The 19,776-nt window shown below is 43.3% G+C and overlaps 1 protein-coding gene across 1 annotated transcript in view; it reads right to left on the bottom strand.

The window, feature by feature from the left end:
- Positions 1-4,499: 4,499 nt before the first annotated feature.
- Positions 4,500-19,776, bottom strand: part of OCA2 (OCA2 melanosomal transmembrane protein) — a 369,302-nt gene continuing 354,025 nt past the window's right edge. Inside the window, exon 24 of the mRNA XM_008269748.5 lies at positions 4,500-5,104. Coding sequence (XP_008267970.2) covers positions 5,020-5,104 — 85 coding nt within the window. The 3' untranslated portion in view covers positions 4,500-5,019. The remainder of the gene's footprint in view (positions 5,105-19,776) is intronic.

Below are 19,776 nucleotides of genomic sequence, written 5' to 3' on the forward strand. Positions count from 1 at the left end.
TGGCATATAAGGGAGTCCAAAGGCACAGATAGATTGTGTGAAATCTACTCAGATTCCCCTAGAATTCTCTGCAGGAGTGGACAGTTCTTACATCAAAGCATTAAGAAATACATTATTTGGAGACTGGCATCAACACACTTAGAAATCTCCATGATACCTGTACTTTGGAGACTGTTGATGACAGTGGGGAATGCAGTCATAGAATCCAATTCTTTTCTCAGTGAGAATAATGGGACCCCAAGGTAGGAGAGGCCAGGGAAGTTATAGTCAGTGAGGACACAGTTACCATGGTGAACTTCAGAGATCTAGGCCAAAAAGCAAATTGATCATAAAGTCATAGTAATGGATTATATGAGCAATTTGACATATACAGCTGGAGGGAATATGTCTGGCACAAGGAGGCTTATCTCAAGTCATCGTAAGAGAGATCAACAACCCAAGCCACTTCCCAGATCCAAGGATGTTTCTAGCATTGTTAGGCCCTGATTGAAAGGAAGCCAAGTGCCTCTGAGAAAAAAAAATGATTCTTCAACATAGCCAAAGATTTTTTTAGTATTCCTCCCATCCACCTTCCCCAGAGGGACCAGAGGCCATTTACAGGCAACTTCTGCATTGGTGAAAAGAAATATCAAGGTAGACCGTGAACTAGATAGCAGTTCTGAATATTCCTTGATCCACAGAGACTCAAAATAGCCTCTGGTCCGTGAGACACAGCAGAAGTTTTCTGGAGGTCAAGTGAAAGGTGTATTCTCTAGCTAAAGCCATGTAACAGCTGATCTCATGGATGAGTGAATCCATCCTGTGCTGATTTCTAGAATAAGTACTGAGCTGTCAAAAAAATGTACAAACCCTTACCTCTGTTCTCTAGTAAGTCAGGAAGTTCCCCACCCTCAGACCAAGATAGTAAAACGAAAGAAATACAGTGCCCTGATTAGAATTTTAGAGATAAGTTCCAATCAATGACTTAACATTACAGAGGTGAGGTGAGAGACAAACTGTTATGCTTTGTACTAATTACCAATAAGAGAAAACCACAATTCATGGTGGTCAGTTTCTATTTTGTATGTAACATCTAACATATTGGATCAATTGTTCTGGCCCATTAGCAGGTAATTTCTTAAAGTCACAAGATTTGAGGGGCTCACATTAAGTAAATGCTCCTGAGCAGATTCATGTCACTGTGCAAACCTCCCATGAAAGAATCCAGCACAGCTGAAACCATCCAGAGTGTCTACGGCAGACAGACAATGCAGGGAGATGTTAGTGACCTTCAACAGAAGAATCACAGGGCAGTCTCAGAATGCAGGTGAAGTCCTGGCCTTCTAGTTCTGACTATGAAACTCCACTTTAAAATCTGCTCACAGGGGCTGGCAACGTGGCACAGCAAGGTAAGCTACCACCTGTGATACCAGCATCCCATATCAGAGTGCCACATTGAGTCCCATCTGCACTGCTAATAATCCACCTTTATGCTAATACACCTGGGAAGACAGCAATGAAAGGCCCAAGTGCTTAGGCCCCACCAGCTATGTGGGAGACCCATATGGGAGTTCCTGGCTCCTGGCTTCAGCCTGGCCTGGTTGTCATTTGGAGAGTCAAACAGCAGATGGAAGATTCTCTCTCTCTCTCCACTCCCCCCTCTCCCTCTCCCTCCCTCCCAACACTCTGCCTTTCAAAGAGAGAAAGGAGGGGGAGGGAGAGAGAGAGAGAGAGAAGAAGGAAGGAAGGGAGGGAGGGAAGAAATAGGGAAGGAGAGAGGGAAGAAATAGGGAGGGAGGGAGGGAAAAAACTTTAAAAAAAAAAATAACTGCTCACAGCTGGCACTTGGCCCTGGGAAGCAGGAAAGATCTGACTGGGAAATGAAGTAACCAAACCAACTGAGCTGTGCATCACAAGCCAAGTGCACTCTCTTATCCGCTGAATTTTTACATTGGACACTCACATTACCTCCTGTTCTGAAGTTGTTGCATTTGGGACACTGGGCCTGCACAAGTTGAAGACCCACAATGTGCCCCCATGGTGGCTTTGCCACCTAACCTCCTGGCTGCACATGAATGGGTGTCAAAGGTAAGACACAGCTACTAATGCAAGCCAAGGAGGACAGACTCCTCATGTGGAGTAGAAGGGCAAGTGGACTCTACAACTGGCTTTCTATGGTGTATTCAGACTCAAGATGTGTATATTCATGATCCTTATGACACTTAGGGGCTCCCGGACAAAGTGTGGGAAAAATTCCTACAGAGAGCACTGATGATGACAGCCCAGCACTCCTTGCAAAGCCACATTTACTTTCTTCAATGATGTCTTTGGCCGACACTGGGAAACATTATTTAACAAGCACTGGGCTGTTCATCTGCTGAACCTGGAGTCAGTTCAGAGGGGAGGAAGGACAAGTTTTCATTACCTCTTGATGACAAGAAGGCTAAGGGCATTTCCACCACCTCCTTTACTCAGACGTGAGCTTTCCATCTGAGAAGGAGCAGAACTGGAGAATGAGCTGAATATCTTTCCTCTTCTCCCCTACTTGCTCGCATCTTCCTCTTCCTGATCTGTTCTGGACAATATAAACACTTTCTCTTATCCTCTGGCACCTGACTGGGTCAGCCAATGGAAGGACAGAGTTGGAAATCACAGGAAGAAAAGAAATAAACATTAAGATGATTTCCATGGCATCCTCCCCTGGGAATGATGGAAGCTGGCTCCACCCTCAGCACTTGTCTGGGTTCCTCTCCCCACTATACCCTGCATCTCAAGCTCCTGGGAACTGACCCCTTTCCCGCATTCTCAGAAGGCTACAGGTGTCAACTCTCACAACTCTGGAGGGCTGAAGTACCCATGGTTAAATTCCCTTTTAGCTACCTACTTGAGCTGCCATCTGTTTCCAGAGAGAAAGGCAGTTTCAAAGACTCAGTTAATGCTTGTGATTGTTATTTAAGGTAAAACCCATCACCCCAGTGTAATGATTTACCTCCGCAATATTCAGGTGCTTGGATGCGTGGGCAGAAATGTGGATAACGACTAGTTTGTCGGTAGATTTTTAAATTTAAGAGCAGATATAGAAAGCTACACTAAGAAGGAAATGACATGGAAACTTGGAAAAAGAGGAGGGACTTGTGAATTTGAGGAGTCAGTGAGGAGACGACTTATTTTAGATGACCATCCACAGTAAGTGATTGCAAGCGTCAGAAGGATCAGAGGAAGGCATCTGAAATGAACAAACTGAAAGTGCAGCCACCTGGGATGATGCTCAGGGTGTGATACAAAGGTGGACGTACAAGGCAGGTGGAGGGAATAAATGAGACCAAAGAACTATGCAGCCTTGGTTTGAATGTCAAGAGGCTGAATGTGGGATGAGGCAGAGGGAGAAATGAGTCAGAAGCTAACAGATTTTAAAATGAGAAGGAAGGACTGCGGAACTTGGGAGAGGCAGGAAATGTTGTGATCGAGCTCGGGTATTAAAGGACAGGAGACATTAAAGGAAGAAAAGGCAGACATGAGCTGGAAGAAGCAACTGGACGAAAGGAAGACATGAATGCTGCCTCCAGGCATTCTCAGATGTGGGCAGAAGAGGAAAACAACGCCTTTTAGTGCAAGGGCTCAGGGTCGTAGAGGTATTAGGGAGGCGAGGTAAAGATGAAGAGATGGACTGGTCGGAAGCCTCTTTTCTGCACAGACAGGAGGCTCTTCCCAGCCACAAGAGCAGGTGCACATGGAGATTCATGAGATAGTGCCCAGGATCAGATTTTAAAATACAAATGGAGTTGCAGGTCGCCTTTGCTGTTGAGGAATTCAAAGATGGCTCCTGAATTCAGGTCATAATTTCATAAACTCTCCCAGCTTTTCAGGAAGGAAGCAGGTTGCCACTCTACAAACACAAACTTACCTGTACAGAGGGCACACCCTCCCTGAGGGTGCCAGTGACAAAAAGGGGATGAGAAAAGTCTCTGACATTCCAGTTCTTTGTGCCCCTAGCATATTAAACCTTTTGAAATCAGATTCTACACAAAGATCACTCGGAACACAGACCCCAGCAAACATTTCCTTCTCAAGATATCCTGCATAGACGGTGGAAAACTCCACAAGAGGTTCTTCCTCTGGGGCATAACCACAGCCTCGACGAGGCAGAGCAGACAGGATGTTAACTGAAGCACAGAACTTCCTCTGGCTCTTTGTTCTCAATATTCCGGCTTAATGTGGGGTGCTTGCAAAAGAACTGCATTTAATAAGCATTGACTGCACCACTAGAGTCCTGCCAACAGAGCAGGGCTGAATGGATTGACCACAGTTCTGTGTAATAAATGAAAATAGCATGCATCATGTTCGAAGTGGAAAATTATTACTGTAGGCTGTTAAATGCCATTTAAAGCACACTTATGATCTTCTGTAAATCAAATTATGGACTTCTAATTAATGACTGTAAAACTGCAGAGAAAAATATAAATGAATAAAATGTAATTTAATGTAATGCAAACTATTGAAAAAACAAGGAAACTAATCAATTCCAACAGCTTTACTCAAGGAACAGTTTATTTTTTTAATATATAAAATATTTCCTTACAAATGGTATACTGTTTCCTATTAAGAGTCTATCTTTGTGGGTGGGGGGCATACAGTTTGAATGCTGATTATTTTAACAGAAAAGAGATCACAAGAAGAATAATTGGATACATGTTAGCCTCAGGAAAAGGGACAATTAATGAGAACAAGCCATTTTGAGTGAAATTGTGTCTTGTCTTAACAAGAAAAGCAAGAAGTGTTTTTGATCACATTTTACTGTAAGGGAATCTTCAGCAAGTTATGTTGTATTTCCTATCTTTTGTTCTTGGGAAAAAGTCACATGAGAGGAGGTCGTGATTTGCCAGCATTCACCCGGATGAGCATAAACGCCGAGTCTACTCCACTGTGCAGCATCTCCATGGTAAGCACTTTTTCTTCTCCAGAGAGTGATCTTGGGGAGGTTTTCTGACAGGTGTTGGAGATGGATCAGGTTTCCCTTAGTCTTCAGGTGACGGATACCTATTAATTCCATCCCACCACAACGTGCGCAACGAGGAGATAGCACATCGCGACAGTGCAGGACACAATCATCATCGGGAAACCCAACCTGAAATACAGAGACACATGTGTTATGGCACCTGGTGTCTGGGGAGTATCCTGGGGTACGGACTTAGTAAAATTAGATTCCATTATTCAAAAGAACATGGCTTGAGGATCTTTGTGTATCTGCACAAAGTTCATTACCATTTATTTCTAGAAATCAGAAAGTTCATTTTAGCTTATATTATGCAGGTACATGCATCTGTTAAATGACCAACCATTATGTACAATTTTATTTGAGATCTTATTAAAGTTTTTTTTTCACATTTTTAATGAATCAGAGGCTTAGTATGTCCATCTATTACATCACAGGGTTGGTCCATTATGCCGATCATCAATGTTGTGTACTGGGCCACTATATAAAACTCTGGCTGTGTCATCCCCAACTGTACTTCTCTGGAGATTTCTCAGAGATGGCTTCTTAACACAGACTCCTAAAGTCCCTCACTCTTAAAGTTTGGGGGAGCTTGAGAGCTAGGATTGGAAATCAGGCCATCTCTTTTCTAAGGAAAGTAAGAGGAAAGAATGGGATTTTCTTGTATTTCCAGTGAGGTGTGATTTGTGTAGCTATACACAAATACAGAATAGTTATAAGGGGCAGGCAATTGACACAGTGGTTAGAACACCATCTAGAATGCTCACATCCTGTATTGGGGTACCTAGGTTCAAGTTGTGGCTTCCAAATTCATCTTCTTGCTAATGCACACCCTGGGAGATAGCAGGTATGGCTTAAGTACTTGGGTCCCTGCTGCCTACTTGGGAGCCCAAGACTGAAGTCTATGCTCTTGGCTTAAGCCTGGGCCAGCTATTGCTGCCATTTGAGGAGTGAACCAGTAGACAGAAGACCTTTCTACAACTATCTCTCTCTCTCCCTCCCCCTCTCTATATATGTCTCCTTCTATGCGTGTGTGTCTCCCTTTCAAATAAAATGAAAATAATAAAATCACAGTGATAGAGTGAAAATTTCCCTCACTGTGTGCCTCCCCCAACCTGAATTCTTATCATGACTTGTGAATACTAACATATTCCCCTTGGCATGTGGAATCCATGCTGCATAGCCTTTACTTAGTGTTGCTTTGTCAATAAGAGAAGTCCCTGAAAGGATTGCAGTTCTGGTTCCAAAGGACTTAAAAAATTCAGCAGCAACAGCCTACTGTGTGATAATTATAAGGATTATGGCATTTTTCCTTCCCTGGCCATGGATATGAGAAGTTACACAAAAACAGTCACAGCAAAGTTCTCTCTACAAAGCTATAATTAGATACCAGAACTACATTTATGAATAAAACAGCTCCATAAATTCTAGAACAGACTTAAAAATTTCAAGAAGGTAATATAGGATTCTCTGATTTCTCATCTGAACACATTTCTTGGGGCAAAAAAGAAAAAAAAAAACACAAAATGGTAAATAACAGATTCCAGAAAAACTACTTAAATTTCTTGGCATTTATCATTTTTGAAAATAGCTGAACATGTTTGCAAAATGTCAGTCCTGGTCATTGAATTTTAGAGAAACAAACCATAACGGTGTCTGGTCTACGCGAGGCATCACAGACATTACTGCAAGCCTTCACAGAAATGCAAACCTTTCATTTCACTGTGACACATGCTGTCCACCGAGTCAATGTCAGGGGAAATGCTGAGTATCTCAACACTGCCTCTGCGATACCTGGCCATGTTTCAGATGCAAACCTGCCTTTCCAAGAGCGATTCCACAAAAAACAGACCTTTCTCTGGGGGATCCCAAACCCAGAAGTTCTTTGTGGATGCCACTGCTGTCTCAGGGATACCAACCCCGAAAAGGAGCAAAGCCCAGGTATTGACATGAGCGTTCAGACTCCATCAGAATCACTCTATCACATTACTCACAATATCTGGACACTGAGAAGGTCTCCACACACATGACCCCAACAACCTGTCATACCACTTTCTGAGACGGACATTAGCATACCAACTGTGCAAGCAGGATTTGGAGAAGGAAACAGACTTTCCCAGGTTGTGTGATTAGTTTGCTGTGGTGTGAAAATCCAAATGCCTTAACTCTAACGCTATGATATTAAATTTTTAATTGCTACATATACTGCCTACTTGTGGAAGTTGGTAATGACACAGCATTAATAAATTCATTTATGGGGTGGGCATTTGATGCAGCAGTTAAGTCACTACTTGGGACACATGCATCTCATATTAGAGTGCCTGTTTCAAGTTCCAGCTCCTTTGGAACTTGAATCCAGTTTCTTGCTAGTGCACACCCTGGGAGTCAGAAGATAATTACTCAAGTACTGCCATCCGTTTGAGAAATCCAGGTTGAGTTCCTGGCACCTGGCATCAACCTGGGCCAGCCCAGCTGTTGTGGTCATTTGGAGAGTAAACCTAATGGACACAAGATCTCTCTCCATTTCTCTCTCTCTCTCTTTCTCTCTCTCTTTCTCTCTCTCTTTTTCCATTTCAATGAAAATGATTCAAAAAAACAGCAACTTACTGAACATCTGCTATATACTATGTGCCACATAGATACAGATATGGATGTTATCTATTATTGTCCAAAAACAACAAGGCAGATCATATTATCTCTGTTAAACAGATGAGAAAACTGAAGCTTGTTAAGGAGTCTGACAAAAGTTACCACCTGTAAGATACAGAGATGATGTTTTGGTATATTTTTCTGCCTTCCAAATCCATATGCATTCCCCCAACAGAGCTTCAGAAGAACTGATCAACTCAGGATAATGCCAGTGCTGACTGTAGTTTTCTCACTAAGTAACCTCACAGGATATAAACTCCAACTTACTGGGAAGAGAGAGAGAAGAATAGGGGAAGGGATCATATTAAATGCCAGCTCTAGTGTTTTAGATCCTGTCTTCATCATCTGCTGGTCTGATTATGATAATCCAACAAAGAATTAACACATTCAAAGATATTTGCATATACCATAAGATCCCTGAAAAAGCCCTTAACTCCTTAAGATACAAAGAGTAGGAGTTCCACTAATGGAAAACATGATTTTCCAGTCCAAAGTGTATTAATCCAGGCAAAATTCCCCCTTTCAGTAGACCAGGAGACAGTAAATTACAGTCCCCAGGACAAATCTAGCAGACCACTGTTTTTTGTAGATAAAGTTCTATTGGACTGAAGACACTTCTATTCATTTATTTATGCCTACAGCTGATCTAGAGCAAAGCCTGAAATATTTACTCCCACCCTTTAAGCATCAAATTCTGGGAATATGAAGGAACTTGGCTTCTCATCGGCACTTACACAAAATGTGAGTACCACCCAGCCAGTAGAAATACATTGAAAGCCACTACTACAATACTTCAAACAGGTTTTTTTTAAATTCATGCATAGGTTTTCATAATAAACATTTCATTTTTTCATAAAATTTTTGAAGACTCCTCACATGCATGGGTTTCAAACATTTTTTGCAACAAAATAAGCTAATATTTATTTCTATTTTTCCATGAACATTTGAAATACACTTATATGTAACCTTAAATTTCCAGTACTACATTTTTAAAAATATAATCAGAAACAAGTAAGAAGAAGCTTAATAATATATTTTAACCCAAAGTCATCAACATACTATTTATCACATCATAAATACAAACTTTCAGTGGAATATTTTATATATTTTTAAACTAAATCATGAAAGCCAGCATGGATTTTTTATTCACAGCACACCTTAGTTGGAGCTTTCCACATTTCAAGGCTCAGTAGCCACAGGGGCTGGAAGCTACTACATCGGACAGCAGTGCAGCTCTGGAAGCAATCGTTTTTTGCTAAAGAAAACATTTGAAAAAGCAGGTTTAGGGCTGTGAGTTGTTGCACAAAGAGCTGGCCCTGGTTGGAGTTCAGGGAGGATGCCCTGGTCAGGAAGGGCTCTGAAGAGAAAACGATGAGATACACCAGATGCACACTGGCAGCAGGGACTCAGCCGCCCCAATCCATGTCCACCAGGAAGGGGAGCTCAGTGGGATGGCCTCTCTTTCTATGTTTTGGACATCGAGAGGGGGAAAAGAAATCCATTATTAGTTAGGCTTGACCCAAGTGATAAAGTTGTTTACTGGACTATGTGACAACAGCACTGCTGACAGTGCTGCGCACATCTGAGCATTTCAAGAGTGGAGATGAGGCCAGTGGGGCGCTCTTCCCAGCAGAACTTCAAAGGCTGGCATGTTCTTCCTTGGGCCAAGTCCCCGCTGCTTTCTCCTCTGGGAGAGAAGTAGCTTGATTGGTGTTTCAATGCTTCACTCACTGCCCAGCGGGGAGCCAGCTGCAAGGAGATTTATTCAAGGGGACCAGGTAATGACTTCCTCTCACTGCCAGCAGGACTCCAAATACACCTGACATGGATGCTCCACGTTCACCAGGAGCCTTCCATTCCCCGGAAGATCCATTTGTCTTGCTCCTCCAGCCTCTCAGCGAGCAATACCTTCACCAAAAGGCTTAGCAAAGCGTGTTTGCTCAACATCCAGCATCACGCTAGGCTTTCACTTCCCTCCGGGGTTATTTTCAATCCATTTTGGCTCTAACATCACACTGTGTTACACAAGACAAAAACACCTGAATGTCAAAGCACAAACCAAGATGCAAAACGTCACATGGATGCCCAAACAGACCCTGCATTATACATATTTAGTTTTAAGCTAAAAATATGCCTGTGCTGGCATGCACTTCTCTGAGGAACTGAGCCTGCCAGATTGTTGGGAAATGGGCAGCCCCAGCACCGTGCCTGGAGCATTTCCAACAGAGCTTGGCACATGGAAGAGACTTGATTTTCAACAAGATAGGTTTGCTAATGAAGTCTCCTACTTAAGCTTTAGACTGAAATCATTCTTCCTATTTATTTTTCCTTCTTTCCCAAAAGGCTTTATTACACACCATGACTGCAGCTCTTAATCAAAAAGCCATTTCACTGCTGTCTCGCTGCAAATTTAACTTGTGTTTCTGAGGCCGGTCCAGGTACACACAGCTCAGACAGGTAGCTCTGCTCTCTGTACATTTGCATTCTCCACCCTTCCCCTACCCCAACCTGTCTTTGGGATCCTCTGGGCCTCAGGACAAGGGTCATATTCCCGTCCTCAGTCCCCACTCGCAGGCCTCATCACTTATTTCCTGGTAACAATTAGATAATCCCTGTAACGGAGAAAGACTGGAGAAGCTCCTTGCCCCCAGGAAATCTGGCCCCATCATTGTGCATTCCACAAAGGAGGAAGAAGGGTTCTGGGGAGGGCAGGGCTGAAGTGAACCTGAAGGAGGCCCACAGAGGGCAGAAGGCACATTCTGAACAGGAAGGGGTTTCTTGGGATCTGTCACCATCTGCCCCCGCCATCACTTTGCACTGTTGACCAGCTGCCAGCAGGGAACATTCCAGAATAAGGACCAGGGAAGATGACAGAGAAACAGTTATAGACATGGCAAGTAAAAGTGCATCACTGGCTGGCACCATGGCTCAGTAAGCTAATCCTCTGCCTTGCGGCACCGGCACACTGGGTTCTAGTCCCAGTCGGGGCGCCAGATTCTATCCCCGTTGCCCCTCTTCCAGACCAGCTCTCTGCTGTGACCCGGGAGTGCAGTAGAGGATGGCCCAAGTCCTTGGGCCCTGCACCCCATGGGAGACCAGGAGAAGCACCTGGCTCCTGCCATCGGATCAGCGCGATGCGCCAGCCGCGGCGGCCATTGGAGGGTGAACCAACGGCAAAAGGAAGACCTTTCTCTTTGTCTCTCTCTCTCACTGTCCACTCTGCCTGTCAAAAATAAAAAATAAAATAAAATAAAAGTGCATTACTGTGGAGAGGCAAAGCTTGGAAAGGAAAAGGTGTCAAAGGAGGAAATGCTAATATTTGCTTGTGTCCCATCTGAATACTTTCCTACCTGGGGTGGTTTCTTTTTCATGCATTCAATCTTATTAAATATATATATATATATATATGTATATTTAGACAGTAAAAGAGACAGGTTCCTGGTGCTCGGTATGAACCCAGATTTACCTCTCTCTCTTAAATAAAGCTCTCACTCTCCTATGCATCTTTCACACTAAATAAAACCTTAAGATATACCATGCAGCCTTGTTTCTTTATGCTGGTATTTAGAATTCTTCTCTAAATATTAGGCAAAAACCCTCTCAGGCTTATTAATATTGGGGATTTATTAATAAGCATATGGTGATGTTGTATGGCAACCCAAATTCTGGTAACATGTGCATCATCCCAGATGGCGCTTCTGGGGAACTTTAAGGAGCCACATGTTCGTATAGATTTTAGGGGGTCATCTCCGATATCAGTGGGATCGTGTCTTCAACAAATACATTTGAGGGGAACACAATTTAGTCCGCAGAAATGTCCAACCCCAAGGTCCCCATGTCTACCGGTAACCAGAGGCTATGTTCTGTTAGCCTCTAGGGCCTGACTTTGCTTCCAGCATTAAGTTGAATCTTCTAAGTCATCATTTGGTACTTACCCTTTGCAGTCTGTCAGTCATGAAATCCTAATATTTCTGTTTCTATAAATATTTCAAATCTTTTTCCATTTTTAAATAATCTTCCTAGTCTCTGACTGCAGGGCCCATGGTGTGCTAGGATGGGCAGTCACGTTAACTTCTTAATGGCGTCTTCATTGTCTTCTCCTTGTTTCCTCCCTTCCAAGATTAACCTCCTTTATTCCCACCTCTTTCCCGCCTTCATTCCCTATAATAATTGCTGAGATGTTTCTGTGAGTGTTCATTACCTACCCTACCACTCTATAGCGTTAGAGGCAACCTAGGACGTATCAAAGAAGGTAGACGACACAGTCCCTGCCTCCTCTAATTGGCCATCTCAGTGTTATTCCCCCACTCTGCTTTCACATGACTAAACCACACCAGCTTCCGGGGCTACTCCCTCTCCATGGAAAGCTGAGAGCAGGTGCAGACTAATGGCATCTGTCCTCTGAGAGATGCGTGTAGCTTCCATAGGGACCCCTGTGGCCTCTGCCTCCTGCCTCCCCGGGTTGACTCCTTTGAGGACACCTGCTCAGTTCGTCTCTGGGAGTGAACTCTCAGCCCCACGTACCCCTCCTTCCACTGTGGTCATAGTCCCCAGAGCACAGCTCCAGACCAAGACTATAATTGGCATTCACTTACTTTTTTTCCATAAGACAATTTGGTGCCAGAAAACTCAGGTGCACCCTCGTTGTTTAATCCATTATCACTCCACATACCTCAGGAGCCACTCTATTTTTGGTGGCAACACTGGGGCAGCTTTCTTCACCCAACAGCAGTAGGAACAGCCTCACATAAATGGAAAAGGAGTCAGAGCAGGAATGATAAAAGGGTAGTGAGAACAAAGGGGCCCTTCCTGAAATGTAGATTTTCTTAGCCTAGCTGGGAAACTAGTATGAGCTAGAAAGCAAGTGTGATGATAAGAGACATATAAAGAATTTTGTTGGTTAGTCAGGAGAAAAGCAGGCTCTGGTGCCAAGGTCACCCAGGAGGCCAGGTAGCTAGAATTGCCTGTGACCAGTCTCAGAAGTATAGTAAAGACAAATAGTTCCCTCACAGTCCTGACAGGCCCAACATAGAACTTGTTCTCTGTCCTGTAACAGTCACAACCAAATTGGAGGAATCAGCGATAAGAAGGCACGATGAGCTCACCATACAAGAAATGCTTTTCTTAAAGGACTTTGTACAAACTTTCTAACTGGCACAAAACCCCCAGGTCACTTCCCTTCAATGGCTGTTTCCTTCTGAAGAAGCCCCTCCTGGCTGCTTTTCCCGGAGCTTTCTCTCTGCTCTTTCAACCTCTCTCTGCTCTTTTCAGTAAAAGTCTTTTGCTAAAGATTGCCTTCTAGGTTTGTTCATCTGCCTCATATTTTGTTGTGGATAGAACAAGTTCCCAGGGTTCAAATCAGCTGTAACATCTTGGTGCATTGGCCAGGAATCAAACCCATCTACCAGCAGCTGTAACATGTGTGTGGCAAAGTGGGGGTGCTACTCCCCAAGAGAGCATTTCTCTCCCCCTATCCGTCAGCCTTCTGACTCTCTTCAAAGACAGCTTCATGCATCAGTGCTCAGTCTTCCTTCCTTCCACATACCCTAGAGGCTCCTGGTGGACTGAGGCTCATGGCTGGCATTGGCTCTGTTGTGGTAACTCCTGTGTACACAGCCCTAGCACCTCTCTTCAAAATGTAGTGTTCTTGATTATCACTGACTGGACTAAGCTCAGGATTCAGGAGAGACTCTGGGAAGCCAAGATGTGTCCTGCTTATTATCCTTCAAATACTGAGTATCTGATAAAAAAAGAGCCATGACCATAACAGCTAAGAGTTATAGGAATTATTTCTAAGAGGTAGAGAGAGGTAAAGAGAAACTTTCTTGATTTTGTTCCTATGTCTACATGTTCTGATTTATCATTTTACAGTGGAATACATTCATGCATTGCTTGTGAACTAGAAAAATGCAATTAAAATTAGTTATTTAAAAATCTACATGCTAAAGGCAAAAGGAAAAGGTGGGGGGGCATCAAATGTTGAAGTTTTAAGTCACCTACAATCTCATTATCCTAACAGAAATGCTGTCATGTTTTGCCATATGCACATAATTTTTGTTCATATGTATGCTTCTGCTTCAATGAAATCATAGAGTACATAATATTTTTCAACATCAGGAGCTTATCAGAATGTAGTCAAGAGGTTGGCATCGTGGCATAGCAGGTTATGCCACCTCTTGTAATGCCAGCATTCCACATGGGTGCCAGTTTGAGTCCCAGCTGTTTTACTTTTTTTTTAAATTTATTTGACAGGTAGTGTTACAGACAGTGAGAGGGAGAGACAGAGAGAAAGGTCTTCCTTTCATTGGTTCACCCCTTAAATGGCCGCTATGGCCAGAGCTACATCAATCTGAAGCCAGGAGCCAGATGCTTTTTCCTGTTCTCCCATGCAGGTGCAGGTGCCCGAGCACTTGGGCCATCCTCCACTGCCTTCCCAGGCCACAGCAGAGAGCTGGACTGGAAGAGGAGCAGCCGAGACTAGAACCCAGCGCTCATATGGGATTCTGCACCACAGGTGGAGGATTAGCCAAGTGAGCCATGGCGCCAGCCCCCCAGCTGGTCTACTTTCAACCAAGCTCCCTGCTTATGAGCCTGGGAAAGCATTAGAAAATGATCCAAGTACTTGGGCCCCATGTGGGAGACCCATAAGAAGCTCCTGGCTCCTGGCATCAACCCTGGGGCTGTTGCAGCCATTTGGGGAGTGAATCAGCAGATGGAAGATGTCTCTGTCTTTCCCCATCTCTCTGTAACTCTGCCTCACAAATAAATAAATGAATCTTAAAAAAAAAAAAAAGAATGAAGTCAAGGCTGACATTCTGACCTCACTGCCCTAGAGAACCTTTAAACCATGAACTGGCCTAAGGGTTCCCTCACCTTGCCAAGTTGTTCAGAGGACAGGGGCATGCTTATGGTAGGGGCTGCACCTGTCTGTGGAGGGGCCACTCTCTAGTGGACCACTGGAGCACCTTATTCAATAATAACTTGCTTCTAAGGAGTACAAAACCTAACCCAAAAGCATAAGGATAATCGCAGGGAATTTTGGTGGTGATGCCCATCCAGAGGGCCTTGCAATTTACTTTTCTACTTTTCATTTTCAGGGAAGAGTCCTACAGCCCTAACTGGAAGATACACAGCAGACCCTGTCACTCTTAGGGTAGAGTCCAGAATAATGAAGGCAGAGGAGCTTGCTTTAACAAGTCCATTGTGGATCATATTCGACATTATTTTAGGCCTATTAAACTGGTCTTTCAATGTAGAATATCACATTTCAGGAAGAAAACTTTAGATACAAATAATCCTTATTAAGTTGGCACTATTTCACAAATTCAGATTTGCTTTTTTAAAAAACACAGATATACCATAATTATAGTGGCATTTCAGATACATAATTTCATTAGTTTAACTTTAGTTTCTGGCATCAAATCTTTTGCTGAATCCAAAAGACTAATGTCTGCTGGGCATTTTAAAGTCCAAGTGGATTTTCTTTCCATTTTTATTGCACTACTTTCAGTCCAGTTCTTGTTAGAAACCGTAAGTTTTTTGTGTTCTAAAGAAATGTATGTGCACCAGAAGAATATGACCATTAAAAAAAAGAGGGAGGGAGGCGTATTACAAGATGGTGGAATAGGGAACGTTGTACTGTGCTAGGCTAGCAGTAGGAAGTACACTTTCAGGGGAGAATTAGAGAGAAAACCTCACTGGAAATTCTGCAAAACAAAGAAGAATGCCATGGACCTGTGTGGAAAGTGCAGACGTCCAGAATGAACACAGACACAACACATGACTACAGCAGCCAAAGGCGGGAGCAGACAGCAGCTTAGACACAGAGGGGAGACCAGACTGCAGAAATCCATGATGATACAGCTGGAGGGAGAGTGTGGCATGAGTCTGGACTGGAGGCTAGGGGCTAGTTGCTACTAGGAGCTACCTGCAGACCTAGTAGAAGTGAAAGGGGCATGTTTATCTCACCCCATCCTCCCAACAATGGCACCCACTGCCCGGCTGAGAAAGGGCAGGCACATGGGGCTTGGGCAGTAGCTGCAGAAGCCTTCGTGCAGTGCACAGCAATAGCTAAGACAGGACACCAGCCTCTCGGCTGTACTGGCAGCAGTGGCAGGTAGAGGGCAACACTCAACCAGTGGCTCTTTTATACCCTTGTGATCCAGAGATTCTAGTGAAGAAAAACATCTACAATCCCCACTGACATTGAGCCTGGCTGGGAGGATTGACAGGTGGCTGGGCACCCACGTAGGATTGTGAGGCAGCCCCAGCCTCCTGACGTACCACAGGCTATGGGCTGAAGGCGCTGAGGCAGAGCTGGCTTGGGGAATATCTGCCTCTCTGTTGACCAGAAAGGCTGGCAGGAAGGAGGGAAGTCTCTGCACCCAGTAACTGTGGGAGCTTGTGTGCTGAGACTGTGGGGACTTGGGGGCTACAAGAGAGATTGCAGGGTGTAGCTGGGTCTCTGGGCAATCACTGGTGCATCCCCACATGTTCCAAACACCTTGGTTGCCTGCAGCAAGTCATAGCAGCAGGAACTGTGCTGAGTGAGGACTGCGTAGATCATTTGTGTGGTTCATATGGAGGTGCAGATCAGTGTTGAACCCACTGGGGGCTAAAACCCGGACATAACTCAGCTTGGAGGAGAGGAGCTGAGGGGTGACCATACCAACAGAGGTGACCATTCCCCACTTCTGCTAACAAGAGGAGATCTATTACACCTAACCTGGGTGTTATCCTGGATATTTGCCCACCATGGAGCACTGACCAGAACTCCCTGGCCACACTCAGCACATACCTTTTGGTAGTCACTGAAAGTGAAGACATTCCATTAAGCCTTAGAAGCACAGTGCAAGGCTAAAAGGCATAAGAGGCAAAAACCAACAAGTAACTCCACAAATGACTAAAAATCAATGAAGAAATTCAAGAAACAAGAATAAGGAAAACATCAAGATCCTCCTAAAGGAACACAAAGTATATCAACATCAGAATGTGATGATGAAAGATCGATGAAATGTCAGTAATGGAATTTAAAAGATTAATCATAGGATTACTCAAAAGCAATCAGAAGCAAATCCATGAACTAAAGAAAACTATACATGACATGAATGAAATTTTTCACATGAAATTGAGATTTTAAAGAGAAATCAAAATGAGGCTGGCGCCGCGGCTCACTAGGCTAATCCTCCACCTTGCGGCGCTGGCACACCGGGTTCTAGTCCCAGTCGGGGCACCGGATTCTGTCCCAGTTGCCCCTCTTCCAGGCCAGCTCTCTGCTGTGGACAGGGAGTGCAGTGGAGGATGGCCCAAGTGTTTGGGCCCTGCACCCCATGGGAGACCAGGATAAGCACCTGGCTCCTGCCTTCGGATCAGCGTGGTGCACCGGCCGCAGCGCACCGGCCGCAGCGGCCATTGGAGGGTGAACCAACGGCAAAGGAAGACCTTTCTGTCTGTCTCTCTCTCTCACTGTCCACTCTGCTTGTCAAAAAAAAATAAAAATAAAAAAAAGAGAAATCAAAATGAAATATTAGAAATGAAGAATTCAATAGGTCAAATAAAAATGTGGTAGAAAGTCTTATCAACAGACTTAGTGAGGCAGAAGAAAGAATATCTGAGATAGAAGGTAAATCATTGGCAATCTTTGTCAGACCAGTGAAAAATAAAATTTTTATGAAAGAGATCTCAAGTAATTACACCATAGTAAACAGGTGCTGTAAAAGAAAAAAATGTTCAGGTATAATTATAGACAATGTGGCTTAAAGAAGTTCTCTTAAAGGGATTTAAAAGTTTTATTTAAAAAAAGGGACAGAGAGATACACAGAATGAGAGAGCTCCCATCCTCTGGTTCACACCCCAAATTCTCACAAAGCCTGATGCCAGAGCTGGGAACTGGGAACTCAGTTCAGGACTCTCACACAGGTAGCAGGATCACAATTACTTGAGGTATCATTGCTGACTTTTGGGGAACATTAGCAGGAAGCCTCAGTCAAAAGGAGAGGTGGGTATTAAACTTGGGCACTCCCTGGTATAGTACATGGGCAACCTAACCCCCAGGCCAAATACCTGCCGCTTAAAGAGATCATTTATGTGTATCTGATTTTCACATATCCAGTTATTTTAATGGAAATGTCTTCCCAAAATAACCAGGTCCCCCATGCTCTGGTAAATGGGGTAGGTGACCTCTGTGCCCTGCAAACCTCTTTGCCGACCACCTCCTGTTCCCCAGCCTGGTCTGTCCTGGACAGGTGTGATGCCCAATGTTCCTGCTGTTCTTCTCATCCCTTCCCTAGCCACCTGGGCATCCTCCCATGGATGGGGGAGCCTGGATTTCAACAAGAGTGCTCTGCTGCCCATCAAGACAGTGTGTGCTATCCAAGTGACCTGTGACTGCTTTCTCAGGTACAATTACAAGCAGACACATCAGAAAGACTCCTAGAAACACTGATTTCCTGCCCTGATACTCAACATGCATGAGTATGAGTGTCTGTGGGTGTCTCCAAGTGCTATTCAAATGAATTTCCAAGGTCTAATAAATTTAAGTAATGCTGGCTAAAGAGCAATACAGGTTACTCAAGTAATTAACTACTAGGCTCCATCAGGTCTAATAATCTATGTGCCTGTGGTCCTCCAAGGTTGGATATATTATTCAGTTTCCAAGTTGAATTTGACCTGGAAACCCTCTTTCTTGAATTACTTTAAGCAACTATTCTTTCATATATATGTGAAAGAAGAATGGGAAAAAAAATAAGATTTTAGAACAAAGAGTTGGGAAAATATCAAGAGCCAAAACCTATTTTAGCAATTGAGATGTTTAAAATAAGAAATAGAAGATGTCATAGTTCATTTTGGTGCCTCTATAAAAATACAAGGGGGGAAAAAGTGCTTAGACCCTGATCTAATCAGAATTATTCTGACATTACAGAAAAGTAACTTCTCTGTTTCAGTCTAAGCCAAATGTCTGCCTTCATAACTTCGATCAAGAAATACCAGATCCAGGCCATCACTATCATTTTATCAAGGTTCTCATCTCAAATTGGACATTTCCAGGATTAAAGAGTTTGCTGCCTCATAAGGCTTTTCACTGTAAAATCTGACTTAATCATTCCTCTCTGGGTGGAGTCAAAAGTCCCCATCGGATTCACAGATCCCACCTATGTTTCCACCAGCAAGGTGGAAACAACAAATCTATCTTCAGGTGTTTGAAGGTATCTGCCCAGCTGAGAAGTTTATGCACTGAGAAGAAACACTCAGCAAACTGAAGAGGAAATCAACAGAATGGGAGAAAATATCTGCACACTATGCAAGTGATAAAGGATTATATCCAAAATCTATAAAAAGCATAATAAACTCAAAAACAACAACATAAACAATCTGGTTAAGAAATGGGCAAAGGAATTGAACAGGTATTTTTCAAGAGAGGATATTCAAATGGCCAACAGACACTTGAAAAAATGCTCAGGATCACTAGCCATCAGGGAAATGCAAATAAAAACCAAAGTGAGGTTTCACCTCACCACAGTTAGAATGGTTATGATATAGAAATTGACAAACAACAGACGCTGGTGAGGATGTGGGGGGAAAGGTACCCTGATCCATTGTTGGTGGGAATGTAAACTGGAACAGCCACTCTGGAAGATAGAACGGAGATACCTCAGAAATCTGAATATAGACCTACCAAATGACCCAGACATTCCATTGCTGGAAATTTACCCTAACCAAAAGAAATCAGCATATGATTTATTACGTGTTTATTGCAGCTCAGTTCACAATAGCTAAGTTATAGAATCAACTCAAATGTCCCTTAACTGATGACTAAATAAAGAAATTATGGTATATATACACTATGGTATTCTATACAGTGGTAAAAAAAAATGAAATCCTGTTTTTTGGAAAAAACAAAACAGATGCAACTAGAAGCCATTATAAGCCAGTGAAATAAGCCAGTCCCCAAAAGACAAATATCATGTTTTCCCTGATCTGTAACAGAGTATCTAAAAGGTAATGTTAAATAGTGAAATTGACATTTTGAGCTTCAATGATTTTTTACAGCCCTTGTCTTGACTATTGAGGGAAAGTGTTTTCTTTTTTATACTATTTGTTGAACTCTTTACTTAGTGTAGCATCAATCTTATGATTATAAAGTTAACTGAAAATAG

The sequence above is a fragment of the Oryctolagus cuniculus genome, chromosome 12 (assembly GCF_051225735.1).
Source record: "Oryctolagus cuniculus isolate XC-2025 breed Fujian yellow rabbit chromosome 12, ASM5122573v1, whole genome shotgun sequence".
In the NCBI taxonomy this organism is placed as follows: Eukaryota; Metazoa; Chordata; class Mammalia; order Lagomorpha; family Leporidae; genus Oryctolagus; species Oryctolagus cuniculus.